The sequence below is a fragment of the Amaranthus tricolor genome, chromosome 11 (assembly GCF_026212465.1).
Source record: "Amaranthus tricolor cultivar Red isolate AtriRed21 chromosome 11, ASM2621246v1, whole genome shotgun sequence".
Lineage (NCBI taxonomy): Eukaryota > Viridiplantae > Streptophyta > Magnoliopsida > Caryophyllales > Amaranthaceae > Amaranthus > Amaranthus tricolor.
Genome location: NC_080057.1, coordinates 22,552,301 through 22,569,902, shown reverse-complemented (window position 1 = coordinate 22,569,902; position 17,602 = coordinate 22,552,301). Strand labels below are relative to the sequence as shown.

General features: G+C 28.2%; 1 protein-coding gene across 1 annotated transcript; it reads right to left on the bottom strand.

Moving 5' to 3' along the window:
- Positions 1-14,356: 14,356 nt before the first annotated feature.
- Positions 14,357-17,249, bottom strand: LOC130827398 (bidirectional sugar transporter SWEET9-like). The gene is made up of 5 exons (XM_057693106.1): positions 16,995-17,249; positions 16,495-16,708; positions 15,923-16,114; positions 15,710-15,829; positions 14,357-15,017 (listed from the first exon to the last, which is right to left on the bottom strand). The coding sequence occupies exons 1-5, from the start codon at positions 17,084-17,086 to the stop codon at positions 14,706-14,708; spliced, it is 930 nt and encodes a 309-aa protein (XP_057549089.1). The 5' UTR covers positions 17,087-17,249; the 3' UTR covers positions 14,357-14,705.
- Between the last annotated feature and the right edge of the window lie 353 nt (positions 17,250-17,602).

Here is a 17,602-nt window from a genome sequence, read left to right as displayed (position 1 = left end):
CCAGCGCTAGTTAAAATATACACTAAAACTCGTATATATGTTCTTGTCAAAACTACAATATAAAGCAAATGCTTCATGATCTTGAGCAATCCTTCAAATCCAATAACCATAATATCCTCGATTTGCTTGGGAGTTAGCTTCACAACCTCTTTTCCATTGGTGAGAAATAAATGAAGTTTGCAATTTATGTATATGTTGTTGTCAACACTACAATAAACAAATTGCAAATTTATTACATAATCATATTTATAAAAAATGTATAACTAAGGGACGTAAAAAGAGGATCAAGGGATCTATGTTATGATCCCAAATATATTATGTTATAACCACAAATATATTATGTTATAACTCCAAATATATTAAGTTATAACTCCAAATATATTAAGTTATAACCCGAAATATATTATGTTATAACCACAAATATATTATGTTATAACTCCAAATATATGTTATTATAAAACATCGAATATATTATGTTATAACCTTAAATATATTATGTTATAACTCCAAATTATACTATATTTACAATTTAACATTAAAATGAGGTAATATATAACACCAATTATTTTTGTTATATACTCAAATATATGAACTTATAACCATAATTGTTTTTATTAGCTTTCTCAAAAAGTAGTCATTGTTTTCTTCAACACCATTGTTTTTCATTATTGGTTAATTTTTTTTTAAAAAAAATCAGAAGAACTACTGTTGCTTTTATTACTTTCCCCAAACAGTGGACATTGTTGTCTTCTTCACATTATTGTTTTCGACCATTGATGAAGCTTTATTTAAAAAAAAACTAGAAAATTGTAATTCCAACTAATATATAACACAATTAACCCCAAAAAAATGAAAATGGAAGCTTTAATGGAACCATAAAATCAGAATATTGTAATTCCACCTTTGAGAGAAGAATGAATAAATACCTTTGATGGAAACGCAACTTTTGAAAACTAAAATCAAAGGATGAAAGGAACGAGTTTGAGAAGCCTTGAACATGACAATGGAACCGTAAGAAATCGTTAATGGAAGTTTGTAAGGAAGTTGTTTTAGAGATCAACTTTGAAAGAGGAAGTTATGTCAGGAACGAGAGTAAGAAAGTGTAAATGGAAGTTGAAAGGTTACTCAGACTGATATGAAACGTGCGTGTTTTAAGAATCAGTTTTTTATTTTAATCTTTTTTTAGATTTAAAATTTAAGCTGGCCTAAAATTGAGGAGTCTTTTGTAGAGACGTCTCAAGTAAGAACTTATGAAAAAAGAAATGGACAAGCCATAAGGATTTAAAAAGAGGCATAAAAATCACGAGAAAGACAATTTGAGGAGTTAACTCGTTTTTCGTAGGCTGCAAACCCATAAAACATTTTCATAAAAGGAAAAAAAAATTAATTGTTGCTATATCTCAAAATTATCAAATTAAGAGTTGTGGGTTAGCTTTGTGCTTAAAATTTTTTCTTTTACCCTAAATTTAATTCTTAATGCCTATATAAAAAATTATTTTCATCTTTTTCTTCCCTTGCCTACATAAAAATTTATTTTTAAATTTTTTCTTCCCTTGCCTACTCCCCATTTCCGAATAAAAAAAAAAAATCAAATCTCACCTCATAAAAAGTTTCATACACACTTTCCCTTCAAGTTTTGCTCAATTATTAACATTTTTATAATGGACATAAGTAAGAAAAAATAATCTTGTAAATTCGTTCCTAAAATGATCACTACGCTAAAATATTTGCAAAATATCAGATGAAACGGTCTTATGGTGAAGTCATTTCTATTATACTGATAAATGTACATTTTTTATCGTAAAATCATTTATAGTTTTAAAGTGATCACTTGATCACTTACAATCTTAACGTGATCAATTAGAAAAATAATGAATTCATTTCATAATGAAACGATCCCATATACCAAGTTAAAAAATAAAGGATATGTCATATTTTGATTGATTTTGAAACATTACGATAAAGTGCAAGTATAAACCAACAATATCAATAATTTGTACAATCTACTATGTAGTGCAATATTATCAAATAATGTAAGATTTTCCTTTTAGTAATTAAACTAACTAAAATACAAATGTTTTAGAATGACTAAATCAAAGAATAAATAAAAAAGTTAGGGAAACATTTTAGTTACTCACTTAGTGTTCTGAGGTATCGTGTCTCAGCAAAATAACCTTAATATAGGAATTTATATGTTAATAATTTAAATTAGGAAAAATTATAAGCAATTACCCTATTTATAGGTTTATTTGTAAAAAATTATCTTATATATATTTTTTTTCAAAAAACTACCTAATGTAATATATATTTTAATTGACCATTAAATTTGAGGGTTTGACCAATTCAAGAGGTTAAGTTGTCTATGTGGCAATATCTCATTGGTTATCATATTTTTTAAAAAATTAAAAATCAAAACACATAAATTAACAAAAAAATAAAAGATATTTGACGTTATTTTTACCCATCATAACGATACTTTTTCAAAAAAACGGACGTCGTGATTAACCTTATGAGATAACTCTTTCGAAAATCCGGTTGAAACAAGTACTTATTCGCCTATTTTCCGACACGTAACAAAAAAAGATTTTTAACGTCATTTTTTCCCATCATAATGATATCTTTTCAAAAAACGGACGCCGCGATTATCCTTATGGGAAACTCTTTCAAAAATCCGGTCGAAACAAGTATTTATTCGCCTGTTTTTCGACACGTAAATCGAAAAAGATATTTAACGTCATTTTTACCCATCATAACGATGATTTTTCAAAAAATGAACGTCACAATGATCCCTATGGAGTAACTCTTTTAAAAATCCCATCGAAACAAGTACTTATTCGCCTATTTTTTAACACGTAAATCAAAAAAGATTTTTAACGTCATCTTTACCCATTATAATGAAATCTTTTTAAAAAACGGACGTCGTGATTAACTTATGGAATAAATCTTTGGAAAATAAGTACTTGTTCTGAACGGATTTTCGAAAAAGTTATCTCATAATAATAATCGCGACGTCCGTTTTTTGAATAAAATACCGTATAATGAGTAAAAATGACGTCAAATAACTTTTATTTCTTTTGTTGATTTATGTGTTCTATTTTTTAATTATTTTAAAATTCGAGGACTAATGAGATATTGCCACATAGACAACTTAATTCTCAAATTGGTCGAACTCTCAAACTTAACAGTCAATTAACATTTTCTGTTAAATGGTAGTTATTTGTAAAAAAATATATTACATTAGGTATTTTTTTGCAAAAAAAAGTATTTAAAGTAAGTTTTTGCAAATAAACCTATAGATAAGATAGTTTCTTATAGTTTTTCTTTTTAAATAATTGAGCTATTTAACTCATGTATAAAATATATCTTCTAGTAAAACTGTGTTATATAAGAATTTATGAGTTTTTTTTATTCAATCAACTAAGTTTGTGATTCTGACATGATATTTGTTGCAAAATTTACAAATAAAGAAAAATAAAAAAATTACAGTATCTTTTCTCACATGTAATCACTAATCAGCTTCTCAAATTTGTCCATTCTTCGAAAATGCCAAGTTCAGGTGACCAAAATGTGATGCATTATAGTGAGTGAACCTTTTCTCATTTTGTATTACTTCCTTCCTGGTTCTTAGTAAGTTCAGTGTTAGGATCCTTTTTATTACTTTTTTTAATTACCTATTTTAAAATTTTGATGTTTATTTTAGAATAAAAAATAAAATTTTAAATTCTCCCTATTTTCCTCTATTAAGTAATTCTAACTCTTAGATTTGAGTAATGGACCCTCCATTACATTTGAAGTAATGGAGAGGATCCTAAACTCGTAAGTTGAAGTGTTAAAACAGACTCGATCGGACTCAATTCGATATTTATTCGATATTTATCTTACCTCGCATCAGTGCCAGTTTTTAGGGTATTCGGGGTAGCCGACCACCCAGAGCCCTTGGAAATAAGGGGTCTCAAATATTAAATGGTCCTATTCAAATTTCAATTTTGAGCAATACTTTTTAAGTAATTTGTTTGCAAACCTTTTTTATTTGAAGTAATATAATGCTACCAGTGTCGCATAATTTACTAATTTCCTTGTGAATCGCGAATCAAAAAAAACGAATTATGACCGGTTTTATGCTATTTTTAAACCATTTATTTTGAGCAAATCACGAATCTAAAAGGCGTACTAATCGGCGAATTTACAACTTACAATACATTTTTTCTTGATTATTTTTCTTAAAGTGCAAAACCTTTTATCGTTTAATATAATAAGGGACTCCATATTAAAAGACATTGCAAAGGTAAATAGGACTTTCAAAATCTTTGCTCGCCCTGCCTTGCATACTCGAATCGACTTCGACTTAACTTGAAAAAATTTGTAATGATATAAATTAATGTGGACATAAAATTCGATTTTAAACAGACTCAAAATCGATCCGAATAAACATCTTGATTGATTAGCAATTACTTTAACTTTACTAAATCTAGATAACATAAAAAAACAAAATAAGTTATGTCACCCAAGATAGAATCTTCCATCTAAGGAATTTTGTGAGGAATCTTGAATGGTTTAATTAGTTGCATGCTTTCGGTTCATCACTTGGCGAAATGGGGTGGTCTTTAAACTGCAAGGCATGTTACTAAGACAAATATACTTGTACTAACATCACAGAAAATGGTTAATTAACTGTTATAATTACACTATATTTTGCCTAATTACTTTATTACTTTTAAGTCATTTATGCTTTATCTGTTTCTGAATTTGATAATTGCAATTTGCTCATTTTTTTTTCATACTCATTGCAATTGGAATCTTCACCAAAGATATCTACCTGATTACGTTGAATTTTGTTACCCACATATGAGTTATCGCACGTTCAAGATAGAGAGAAGTATAAATAATTTTATAAACTCGACGAGCAACTCCTCATACTACTAAGCTAATAATTGAGTTATTCATTTTTTAAATTCTATCAAATCCATTTGGTTTTGCCATTAGTTATAAAAATAGTGCGTATGTGCGTGCGCTGTTGAACGTCAAATATAGCATTTTTATTTCTAGCGGCGAAACATAGGTACTGCAGGAGGGGTGTCGCCTTCTAAACTTTTATTTGACAATAAAATATATACATAATGACACTATATTATTTCAAGTTAGGTGATGATTTAGTTGTAAAGCTAATATTATAACACAAATTTTCAAATGTGATAGTCTCATGGTGAAATTATCTTTATTGAGTTTATATAATATGCACTTACAGTCTAAAAATGATCACTTAAAAGTCATTGTTTACAACCAACAATGTTATTAGTTAAACGAAATAAAAAATATACTACCTCTGTTCTTAATTACTTGCACCTTTAGATTGATACACAAATTAAGAAAAATCACTTTCAAATGCATTTTCGACTTTTTCGTCTATTTAATTCTATTTAAATGGCAGGTGAAAAAGTAATGATATAATGAGTGAGAATAAAGCAAGAGTATAATAAGAATTACTGAATTGTTTTTTTACCAAGGATATAAAGATTTTAAGTGTTATAAAACAACAAAAAAAGGTAATAAGTGCACGTATTATAAAAGGGTCAAAGGGAGGAAGTATATAGTTCCTTCATTTCATTATACTTGCTAAATTTTACTTTTTATGTAATTCAATGCGTGATTTTGATCATTTATATCTTAAATAATGCTTAACTAAAAATTATAAAAAGCTAATGTTATAAAGGTATACGATTAGATAATTCAAACAAAATCTCATTTGATTATATTTTTTCTTACATATTAACCATAATATATAAAATAAGCTTAAAGATAAATAGTATTAATAAATCTAATATATTAAGTATTTTAGAACAAAAAAAGTGTAAGTTGAACGGTGAACATTTACGCGTCCAAATACACAAGTCATGACAGCTCTTTGCTTTTTATACCATGGTCTGTTCAACTTCGTATACGGCTTCAAAGACAAGATTCCGTCAACATATGATTTTACTTTACACTCATACATATTGGGGGCTATGCTTATTGCTCACTAAAATAACAGAGAATAGATGCAAATAAATTCATATAATGTACTCTATTATCTCTACTGATATACTTTCTTTGTTACCCGATACTTGCTATATTTATTTACACGTAACTCAATGTAAATTTTGATTTTAAATATTTTTATTATAATTAAATGGAAAATTAAAAAATTACATGCTAAATTTTATTTTATTTTTCTTAATATCTAATTGGTATTTTAATCTTTGAAGTTGATATTTTAACATATTCGAGTTGGTGGTTTAGCCTATTAAAGTTGGTATTTTTCCAATTTGGAGTTTAACCTATCAAGTTGTTTACAATTGAAAATAGTATTTTAACTTATTAAAGTTGATATTTTAACCTGTTTAAGTTATTGTTTTATGATGGTTAAGTTGGTATTTTAACCTATTAAACTTGATGTTTTAACCTGTTGAAGTTGGTGTTATAAAGTTCGTGTTGTTGAAGTTGGTATTTTAAAGTTGGTGTTTTAACCAACTACAACAGGTTAAAACACCAACTTTAATAGGTTAAAATACTAACTCTTCTAGGTTAAAGTACCAACTTCAATAGGTTAAAATACTAACTTAAATAGACCAACAACTTAACAGGCTAAAACATCAACTTAACATGTAAAAACACAAAGTCCAAATACCAACTTTAATAGGTTAAAATACCAACTTCAATACGTTAAGACAGGTTAAAAAGCGCGTGTTTATTTTTAAGTTTTTCTTTATATTTAAATTGTAAAATGTTAGATGATTGTACCTGAAAAGCCGTCTCTATAAGAGATAGTCTCTCAGAAAACTAGCTGCTAACCTAATGTATATAGGATTGAATCATTATTTAAGAGAAAAAACACAATATAATTTTTAGACCTTAATTATTTTAAATGTTTTTGGTTTTTTTATAAAAATTAAACTATTAAAGTGATGTAAATCAAATAAAAGTGTTGAAGTGAATTTCAGTTATAATATATGGGTCAATTTCGTGACGGGGTGGATTATAATTGGTGTCAATTAATCAGGCCAATCACGAACATCTCTAGATAAATATTAATGCCTTTTACTTTAATAAGTTTTATACGATCAGACACCTTACACATGCACATAATCTCTCTAAATTGGCATTCAATCTAAATAAGTTAGGTATATAGTAGTCAACATACCTACATTGCATAAGAAAACTTTTTACTTCTCATATATACTACTTATTTAAAAAAAACTCAAAAATATATTCTATAAGCATATTCCAAAAAAGAGTAAAAGAAAGTTTGTCTAAGTAGAAGCACAATACAAGAAGTAATAGTACTAGTACTAGATGCCCTAATAAATAAAGATAACTACACCAAATAATATGAAAGTTGGAGGCACATGAGTTATTAAAAATTGGGTTTTAGGGGAATGAAGGGTTAACATTATAACCATCCATTGAAAGTAAAACAAGGGCTTTTTAAGGACTAGTTTTGAGCCATTGAAACCTAACAACTAGTTGAGTACGGACTGCCCTCCAAAGCATGGGAGTATCTGATGAACCACTTTGTTGTGCTTCCTTAGGCCTCACATGCTCTTGGGATCCTCAAAGATCTAAAGCAAATTTTGCTATACAAATGAATTCTATTTCTAGCCCCTTCTTAGCTTGATTATGCTTAAATGAATTCAATTACTATGTCCATTTGCTAATTAATTACTAGTACTATCTCCTTCTGTCTCTTTAATTTGTATTATTTTTTATTTTTGTCTGTATTATTGATTTTTACCTATCTTTCTGGTAATAATTTTGCTCGTTATTTCAAGTTAAATATTATAACTTGTCCTATTTTATAAGGGACCTAGATGTTTGAGCACTTTAAATGAGTTTCTCAAAATAAGTTTTTTTTTTTAACTAACTCATATCCTTTGAGTTTGCTACATATGCATACAACCCAAATCAAAGATAATGAAGAAAGTGGGTATTTTATTGGTAATATGTTCGTTAATGAAGTAATAAAAAACAAGGGTAAAAATAAAATTTCACAACTTAACGTATAATATAACGTTTTTTGAACATTAATATTATGGCAACTTAAATTCTAAAAGTATAATGTTATTTTGTGGAATTTTTTAAAAATTTTGCTATCACTGGCCTTTCGCAAAATTTCATTGCTATCATCTAGAATATCCCTAAAAATAATTAATCAGTTAAAATTAGTTTAATCAATGAATATCATTTTCAATCAGCAAAAATCAGGTAAAATCAATTAAAATTACAATAAGTGAAAATCAGTTATAATCAATAAAAATTAGTTTTAGTTCAACTCAGTATTAATTTATAATTATTAATCGGTTACAATCAACAAAAATCAATTTTGACGAGTAAAGTTAAGTAAAAATCAGTAAATATCAATTTGAATAGTAAAAATCAGTTTCAATCAGATAAATTAATCGGTGCCTAATTGATGGGTTTGTACTTCAAAGTGTGTCGATTTGATAAAAATAAGATAGAATTAAAATTGAAAATAAAATACCATAATAGTTCACCAACGTTTACTACAAAGTTGGTAGATAATGACTATTCATTAAAAGTTTGTGGGATCTTGTTAAGAAATTGAGATGTACTTATGCTACAATCTACATTTAACATGTAAGCATATCTTGCAGAAATCCCAATCTTCAATTCTTTCAATTTCCTCAGATAAAAAAACGATTTTCTTCCTCCACTATAGTCTTCTTCTCTTTTGTCGCAAATAATGAAATAATCATAAAACTCATGGTATAATTATCTTTCGCTATAATATCACATCGTTATGTTTTTTAATTTTACAAAATTTGTAACAATTAATTTGTCATAATACAGTAATTACTATTGGAAATTCTTCATAAGCCAGACAAGCGATCAAATAGTGGGTTGTAAACTTGTATATATATTGAATGCGGTAAACTTTCTACTACCATATGGTTTTAGAAAACAATAAACCTCACCAAGTGTACCTGTGGCTCGTGGGTTTGTGGACCCGAGCCCATAGATGTCCCGTGTCCATACAAGTGGGCCACAGTGAAATTATATGACGAATTATCACAACTTAATAATTACATGAATATAATTAAAAAAAAGTTACGTTTGATAGAAAAAATAAGTTATGTTTTTAAATAAGTTAAATTAATCTAAAGACAACACGTTCCTTGTTGAAAGCGAACATGTAAATAGAGCTCTTAATTTTTGACTCGATCGAAAGCCAATTAAAAATCAAAGTGAAAATTAATAGATCATAACCTAAAAATTATGGCCAGTAATCCAATTATGATGATCCGTAATTCAACTATATGATATGGAAAAAATCTAAAAATATTTGATCCGTTGGATCGACCTGAACCCGGACACGACCTAAAGCTAACCAAATCCAAAATTATCTCGAGTGGAACCCCTATCCCAATATGACCCAAAGCTGCTAATCCAACTAGAAATTGATCCGATCCTAAATCTGGTTGTTCGACCTTTTTAATAGGTTTACATGTATGTAAGATGACATTGAATCATATTGATACTCTTTTAGGTAATAGGGTTATAATTGAATTGAATTGTAGAAAAGGCTACATAAGAAGAATAAAATGAAATATTGACTAGATTCCACATTATTTTCTTTGTGTACGTTTAAAGTAAACCATCCTTTGATGATTTAAAATTTCAATGATGAGCATGCATGCATGATGCATCTACTTGCTTTTTTTGCTTTTCCCACACTCTCGGTTATGGTTGCTCATATTTGTGTCTTGTAACGAACTTTCTCTTCACTTTTTGTTTTGCACAATTAATCTTCTGACGCCAATGCTTTTGGACTGTCGCCACCAACTCCCCTTTCTTTAACAAACAATCAAGAATCCTCCCACTAATATTAGTAAATGATAAGATGTGAAATCACTGTTAAAAGTATATAATATATTTGTTAGAGATAACTGTTTGTGTTAATTATTACTCTGATTTCGAAGGTCAATACAATAGGATCAAAATCTTATGATGACATCTCATGCTGATGTATACAGAGCGTATACTTGCTTTGAGCACTTTAATTTCTTCAAGGTAACAGTGCACCAAGCACGATCTAGGCAATCAAGGCCAGAAGCGCATCGCTGGCGAAAAAGGTAGGACGATAGGTTCATATCGCAAGATTGACTGATCATACCACCCCAAGATCCAATTACGAGATTTAAACTACAAATACTTAAACATACGCTATTGGAGCTGAAATTATCGTAGCTGTTGGCACCAGACTTGTCGTCCAATAAATCCTCGTTAAGGGATTTAGAAATATTGTATTTATTACAATTACTAGACTCTATGAGTTGAGGTCCTAAAATATGTTATATATAACCTCAATCAATATTTTGGGTCCTCAACTATCTGTTTAAACTTATAATTGAGTTAGTTTTTTGACAAGATATACGTGACAAGAGATCACAAATTTCAATTGCAAATCGAAAAATGCAAATTATCTATATTAAGCAAAACTTACACTCCATCTCATTATGTTTTCATTTCAATTCATGCCTTGTACACAATTAACTCTTGTTTGAACATATAACAGAATCAACTCACAACACAAGCATGTTGTGGCGTGGCTTTCATGACTACACCAATTCTAAATATTTTTACTACACTTTTTAGTTATTCTTAAGGGTTTAAACAAATTTGTTTCAAGTATGTCAAATTCAAATTTATCACCTAGCTCCTTGAGCTCATTTAAAGTATTAAGATTTTGAAGCTGTTTGGAGAAATAGTTGATTGGATGATTAATTTTAGTTTTTTTTTGACATGAATAAAGAATTGAGTGATCAAATCACCTAAGTTATTATTCGGTAAATTAAATCAGCCACTTCAATCAACTACCACCTACTAGCTATGTGTCGTTTGCCAAATAACTCCTTCATAAAATTATATTTTGGAGAAGAGAAAATTGTATATTATATATAATCAATACCTTACATATACTAAAATTTGTTTGTATTGGAACATTTAGAGTATATTAAGATTTCCCTAAAATACTACTTCCTTCAATTCTTTTTACTTGTCCTATTTTTTTATTGGGTAAGTTTACCTTGCTTGTCCCATTTCTATCCTAAGACCTATATTTATAGGTGGTCTCCTCATTTTCTTAATGTTAAAAGTATCCAATATGCACATGGATCTACGATTTTATGTGGTCCCCTCCAAATCTTAATATTAAAAACACTCAATATTGCACATGAGTCTATAATTTTAGGTGGTTCATTCATTTTCTTAATATTTATACTCAAACCAAATAGAACAACTAAATTGAATTGGAGGGAGTAGAAAGATAGTAGCACGAATAAACATAAGATTAAGGGTCTAAGTGCTTAGAATTACCAAGTACATACGAAACAAACAAAAAAAATCAGCTCTAAACAAGTGGTGCTCGTTCGAGGTTGAGGGTTATGATGCTTAACTTAGGAAGTGCACTCTTTTTGGAACTCTTAATTAGTGCGTTTGTTCGCTATGCGATGCTTTGATCCGTATGAACGTGTTTTTCATTATTAACCAAAATTAGAAGCATATGATTACTCTATAAATAAGAGCATGCTTGGTGATTAATGACATTGAATTTGATAGGAAATTACTCTCATTTATATCTCTCTAAACACATGGAGTTGTTGAAAACTTTGCAAATTTTCATTAAGATTTCCGATTCTTTTTCATCCTTCTTAAACACATATTTATATATTTTTGTACTGACTGGGTAAAGAGATTGTTCGTATCTCTATGTCAATTTCATTCTTTTCTCAAGTATTACTGTTGGAGAAATGACATAAAAAGGAAAGTATTCAACCGCCCACATATTCTATATCAAGATCCAAAGTGTCTTAAGTGATGCAAATTAATCTTTATAGAATCCGTCCAAATTACTAATCAAAGAAAGGAGTTTATTATATTGCCATATTCAACGGAGGCTGCAATTATTGTCCATTACTCAATTCATAGTGGAGTTTAGTGATTTTTTTCTACTGGGTTTAGAAAGTTTCCACGTAAAAATCTCATGTATTTTATCTTTGTTTTTGCTTTTTACTTGTAATCTTTGAGCAAAGAAGTTTATAAAAAAACCGTACAACAATACAACACTATTCATTCCTTCGAGAAGTATTCATTTCCTAAACAACACCTAAGTAGCAAAATACATGCATTTATTCCATTAAATAAGTATGGTTGCTTTAGGATGGTGCAATAAGCTAATGAGGATTCCATGGGTATAATATACCTTATTGACTTGAAAGTACAAATGTGTTGGTGATTACCAAAAAAGCCTAAGAATTCTTGAATAGTTTATTTCTTGAAGAGCTTAATAATGTAAAAGGGAACAACATGAACCGTGAATTCACAAGCATACTATACTATCAAATGAAAGTGATTGAATCCTTTTGCCTTTCTTTTGAGCTTAATAAAGGTGTGGTAGTTTTGGACCTACACTTGTCCCTTGACCTACTCATTTCATTCATCATTGACTAAACTAGTAAAATCTATAATAAAGGTGCAACATAATTACTAAGGTTCAATATTTTTTTTTTATTTGACTACTTTTTAAATCAATTGTTAGAGTATAATAAGTAAAATATTATTGATTTCGATTATCAGCTTAATCTTTTGAATGAGTGATTACGGATTGATTCTCACGTGCCCTTCATTTAAAGCAGAATATTTCACGCTAAGTATGAGGAGGGCTAGCTTATGTTACATGCATAAAGACTAAAAGTATACGATAACATGTTAGAGTATATAACATATTCTAAAATAACTTAGCCATAAGTTAAAAATTCCATTTTGATCATTATTCATCATTTTAAATTTATGTAAAATCTATTAGTTTGTAACTCAAAAACATAGCTAAAAGTCATCAATAAATTGATCTCAAATTGATGCGTCACTATAACTATTTAATTAATTTTATTGTATCTTATGCATGCATGCATGATTATAAGGATGTCTTATTCCTTTTAATTTATAATGATAATGATTCCTATTTAGTAGCGTGAGTGTTGAATAATAATATACCAAAAGTTTATATTGATAATTAAAAATCAAATCTTATAGTATGTTAAATAATTTGTTTGAAACCATAAATGTTTTTAGTTGAGGGTTGTAATTAAATATATATAACATATCCTTAAATTTCAATCGTCAGCTTAATATTAATAAAAAGTAGAAAAATTTGTAAAAAATACTCTCAATTATTGTTGATTGACTTAAAATAACTCCAACTATCATTTAACAAGTATACCCTCAAGTATTGAGATACTTAATCTTGTATATCCTCAATTGTTGCTAATTGACTCAAAATACCTCGAAAACAGGTAGTTGAAAATAATGTCCATAGTGTTTAAGGTCAAGTATCTCAATACTTGAGAGTATATAGTATTTTGAGTCGATCAGCAATTAAAAGGATTTTTTTACAAATTTTCCTAAAAATATGTAGTAGTAATTGAATTATTGATATTTTGTAATTATAATTAATGTCTTGATAAACAAGTGTTAGTGTTGTCTTTCACTGTTGTTGAAACATCCCTTTCTTAATATATACAATCCAATGTCTTGAACACCAATTATAGTATTTTCCTCCAAATCTAGATTTTTCTTAAAACCCTTTTATATTGGCAATACGATTGTTGTACAATAATTGCAAAATATTACCTCATTTAGTATATCTTTCACTTTGCTCATAACATCAAATAAAGGACACTTTTCAATTTTCACTTTACTCATCCAACAACATACACTTTATCATATTATCATAAAATCAAATTAAAATTTTTTTATTTTTTTTATATTTTTCATATTGGAAAAAATATCAATATACTCCTAGTTAGTATATTTTACTAAATCCATCAAATTATAATTAATAATATTACATTAATTGGTGAATAGTCATTTACTAGTGATCAACAATAAGTAATTCTATGAAAAATAAAAAATTTTAGTAGGTAAAAGCATAATCACAAACTTTTCAAGTAACAATTATTCTAGCTAATTAATTAATTAAGTACTTATATATTTTCATTACAATTTCCAATATCTAATATCAACAACTAAACATGTCGCTAATTTACAATACTCTCTAACTAGTGATCAAAATTAACAAAATAATCTAATTAATTGAGTTAAGATTATATCTAACCCTTTAAAGATATTTTTGGAGAAATAGTAATTTATCCTTTTAAAATTGCAATATTTTTTTTATTTGTTCCATAAAATCTGCTATAATTTCATTTAAATAATAAGCTCTCTCTCTATATATATATATATATATATTCGGTTTGTTCGTTACATCCTTAAAAAAATAAAATAAAGAGTAATTTGCACATAGAGAGATTACTAAACATAATAATATTTACTACCAAATGATAAATTACTCCTCACTTCCAATACGTAAACATGAAAACTAAAAGTACAACAATTAAATCTAGATATTAATTTTAGAGATAATAATAAAATATACATAAAGCAAGCTTAATACTAAATTCAATCCTATTATCTTCCTCCTCTCTCCATCTTCTCCATATCATGTAATTTAGAACAATGGACCCCACATAATCCACCATCAAAACGCAGCATGGTGAGAATGAAACGACAAACATAGCATTGCATGTAGCGTCTTGTTCACTCACTCATTCATTCATACATGCAATGATCTCCATTTTTTGAATTACCAACGGTCATATTTCACGGTGCAGGCTATTGTTGTTGTTATTCTCTTGAGCCATTTCTTGGACAATAACTTGAATACTTTCGGCAGTACAAGTAATAGCCTTGTTTTGAGGGTGTAATGCCGTAGAATCTTCCTCTTTTTTCTCAACTTTCCCATCATTTTGCTTTATGTCTACACCCAATTCTTGTAATTGTATTAAATCTGCTTCTTTTATCACTAAATCAATGTTCTTATTTTGCTTCTTCTTTGATGAGTCTTTGTAGATTATGTATAGTATCATTTGAGCTATTCCAAACCCAAATCCAAGCACATTTGGTAACTGAAATTTTTCATTTTTTTACCCATTAGATAACAATTTATCAATTTAATTTATTTTCCTTAATTTAGATAATTTTTTACATTAATAATTTAATTTATTGTCCACTGCTAGCGTATATACCATATATATATATATATATATATATATATATATATATATATTATGAGGCTCAATCATCAGCTTAAGCTTTTGGTTGACTTTGAACTAATGTGACAAAAAGTACTCATGGTTTTGAATTATATTATCTCGCCTCAACCATCAAATTGAATTTGTTCCTTTAACAACCACTAAAGAATATAAAAATCCACCTTTTGATGATACGTAAATAATCACTTATATTTTACGTGTCCGTTGAAAATATACTCAAAATTTTAAAAAAGTGGTATTTTCATTGCCGAGACTATCTTTAAATAAAAAAATAAAGTTTTAAAGTGTTTTTAAGGTTGAAATAACGTTAAGTATAAGATGATCTAAATTATTTAGGTTAAGTACATTTTCAACTGACACATATAATAAGTGGAATTATTAATTAATCATCAAAAGTTAAATTTTTTTTGATAATAATAGATTGAAATACTAATATTTTTACCCACTAACCTGTTAAAATTACATTTCTTTAAAAATTCTCATATAAATACGTAATATTACAATCTCAATAAATTTTAATTTTCTAAAATAATGTATTTACTTACAGCAATGTAGAAGTCTTTGATGAGAAATCCAAAGAAGAACCAGAAAATAGCGCAAAACGTGAGGGAGAATGATAACCCAAATGGCATAAACTCTACACTCTTGGTCCTTATTACCATCCTCTGTTATAATAAAATAAAAACAAATAATTAAATATATTTATTAATTCTTATAATATTTATTTATTTATTAAATAAAATAAATTAATTTCTTACCATGACGCTAAGTGGAGCTGCAAATACACAAACAGAGAATATCCCACAAATCCACCCAACAACGTTTTCACGCATACCACCACGAGATAACAATGTATGTTCATCTCTTCCATGCACAAACACCATTGTTACACCAACTATGAGTCCAAAAAATAATATATTAAATAGTCCAATCAACCTTGCTGTATACGCCTGCAAGCAGATCAAACAAATTATATTTCAACAATTACTGTGACTGTTAGAGTATATAACATATAATAGAGTGTCAAACATCAGTTTAAGCGTTTAGTTGAGTTGGTTCCTTGATATGGTATCAGAGCCAACGTCACACGAAGTCACAACTTCAAATCCTGTAACATATCATGAGGTCTCAACCATTAACTTTAGCTTTTGGTTGAATTTGTTCCTTGACAGTAATTTTTACCGAACAATATTAAATTATATTGTTAGCTCGATAGCTAAATACCAAACAACTACTTTAGGGCAAACTTACCATAAATTTGCTACATTTCTTTTTATAAAAATAGGCATATTAATGAATGATCAAATAAATTAAAATTGTAATAACGTACCCTAGCCTTTTTGGTGGCGTAAATGAGATAGATTATAAGATAGAAGCTTTCAGTGACAAAACCAAAGGTGTTAATGGTGATGATCATGATTCCATTGCTTTCCTTGATGAGGGCATAGTACAATAACAGCATGGCACTAAAGAGTGCCACCGAGTAGGGTATGCTTTGAAACCCTTGTGTTGATTTCTTCTTGTATATGCTCCAAAATGTTGGCCTATATCATACAACAACATTGCACAAGTACATTTTTTTTTATTAAAAACAATTAATAAAATAATTAACATAATTTTTAGAATTATATATAATAGCTAATATAAATTATTATAATAACAAATTCTCTGAAACTTTATAATATGCTATATACTCCATCATACATCCTCGCTAATATGTTTCTTTCATACATGTTGCTAAATATTTCAGATGATTTAAATTTGTCACGTTGATCTCTGATACCATATTAAACATAAGTATATTATAAACTTAGAAGAGGTGGATCTTACATTGGAGCTAAGAAGACACCACAAGATACAAAGTTACCAAGAATGCCAAAGATGAAGGTTAATTGATGGAGTTGATGAGAAGAGAGTGCCATTTTTAACTATAATTAATTAATTAACTCAACCTTAACCCTTATTAGAGAGATAATTATAAGGGTGAATGAGAATTAAGAAGCTTAATAAGCTTCTCTTAGAGAGAAGAAAGAGAGATTAAGAGAAAGAAGAGAATTCTTATTATAGTTAGTTGGCTACTTGGGCAAGTATACTAAGGTGAACAAACATGGTATATATAGGGACTCATTGGGAATACCCAGATGCACAAATGGCGTGCCTTGGGAGTCTCATGACTCATCAATTCCTACTTTTTTTTTTTTTTTTTTTTCTTTTTTTACTTTTATTTTTTAAAATAAGTTCGTTAATTTAAGTACATTTGTTGCTAGATGTTGAGCTGTTTTGCAATACTTCTAGCGGCTACTATTTGCCTACTTGTAACTTGTTAACACTATTAGACTAATAGTCATATTTAAACTTGTTAAAACGGTTGGTTGGAATGAATTGTGTCAATTATTTTTATTCGGGTTATTCTGAAGATGAGTAAATTTTAAATTAGG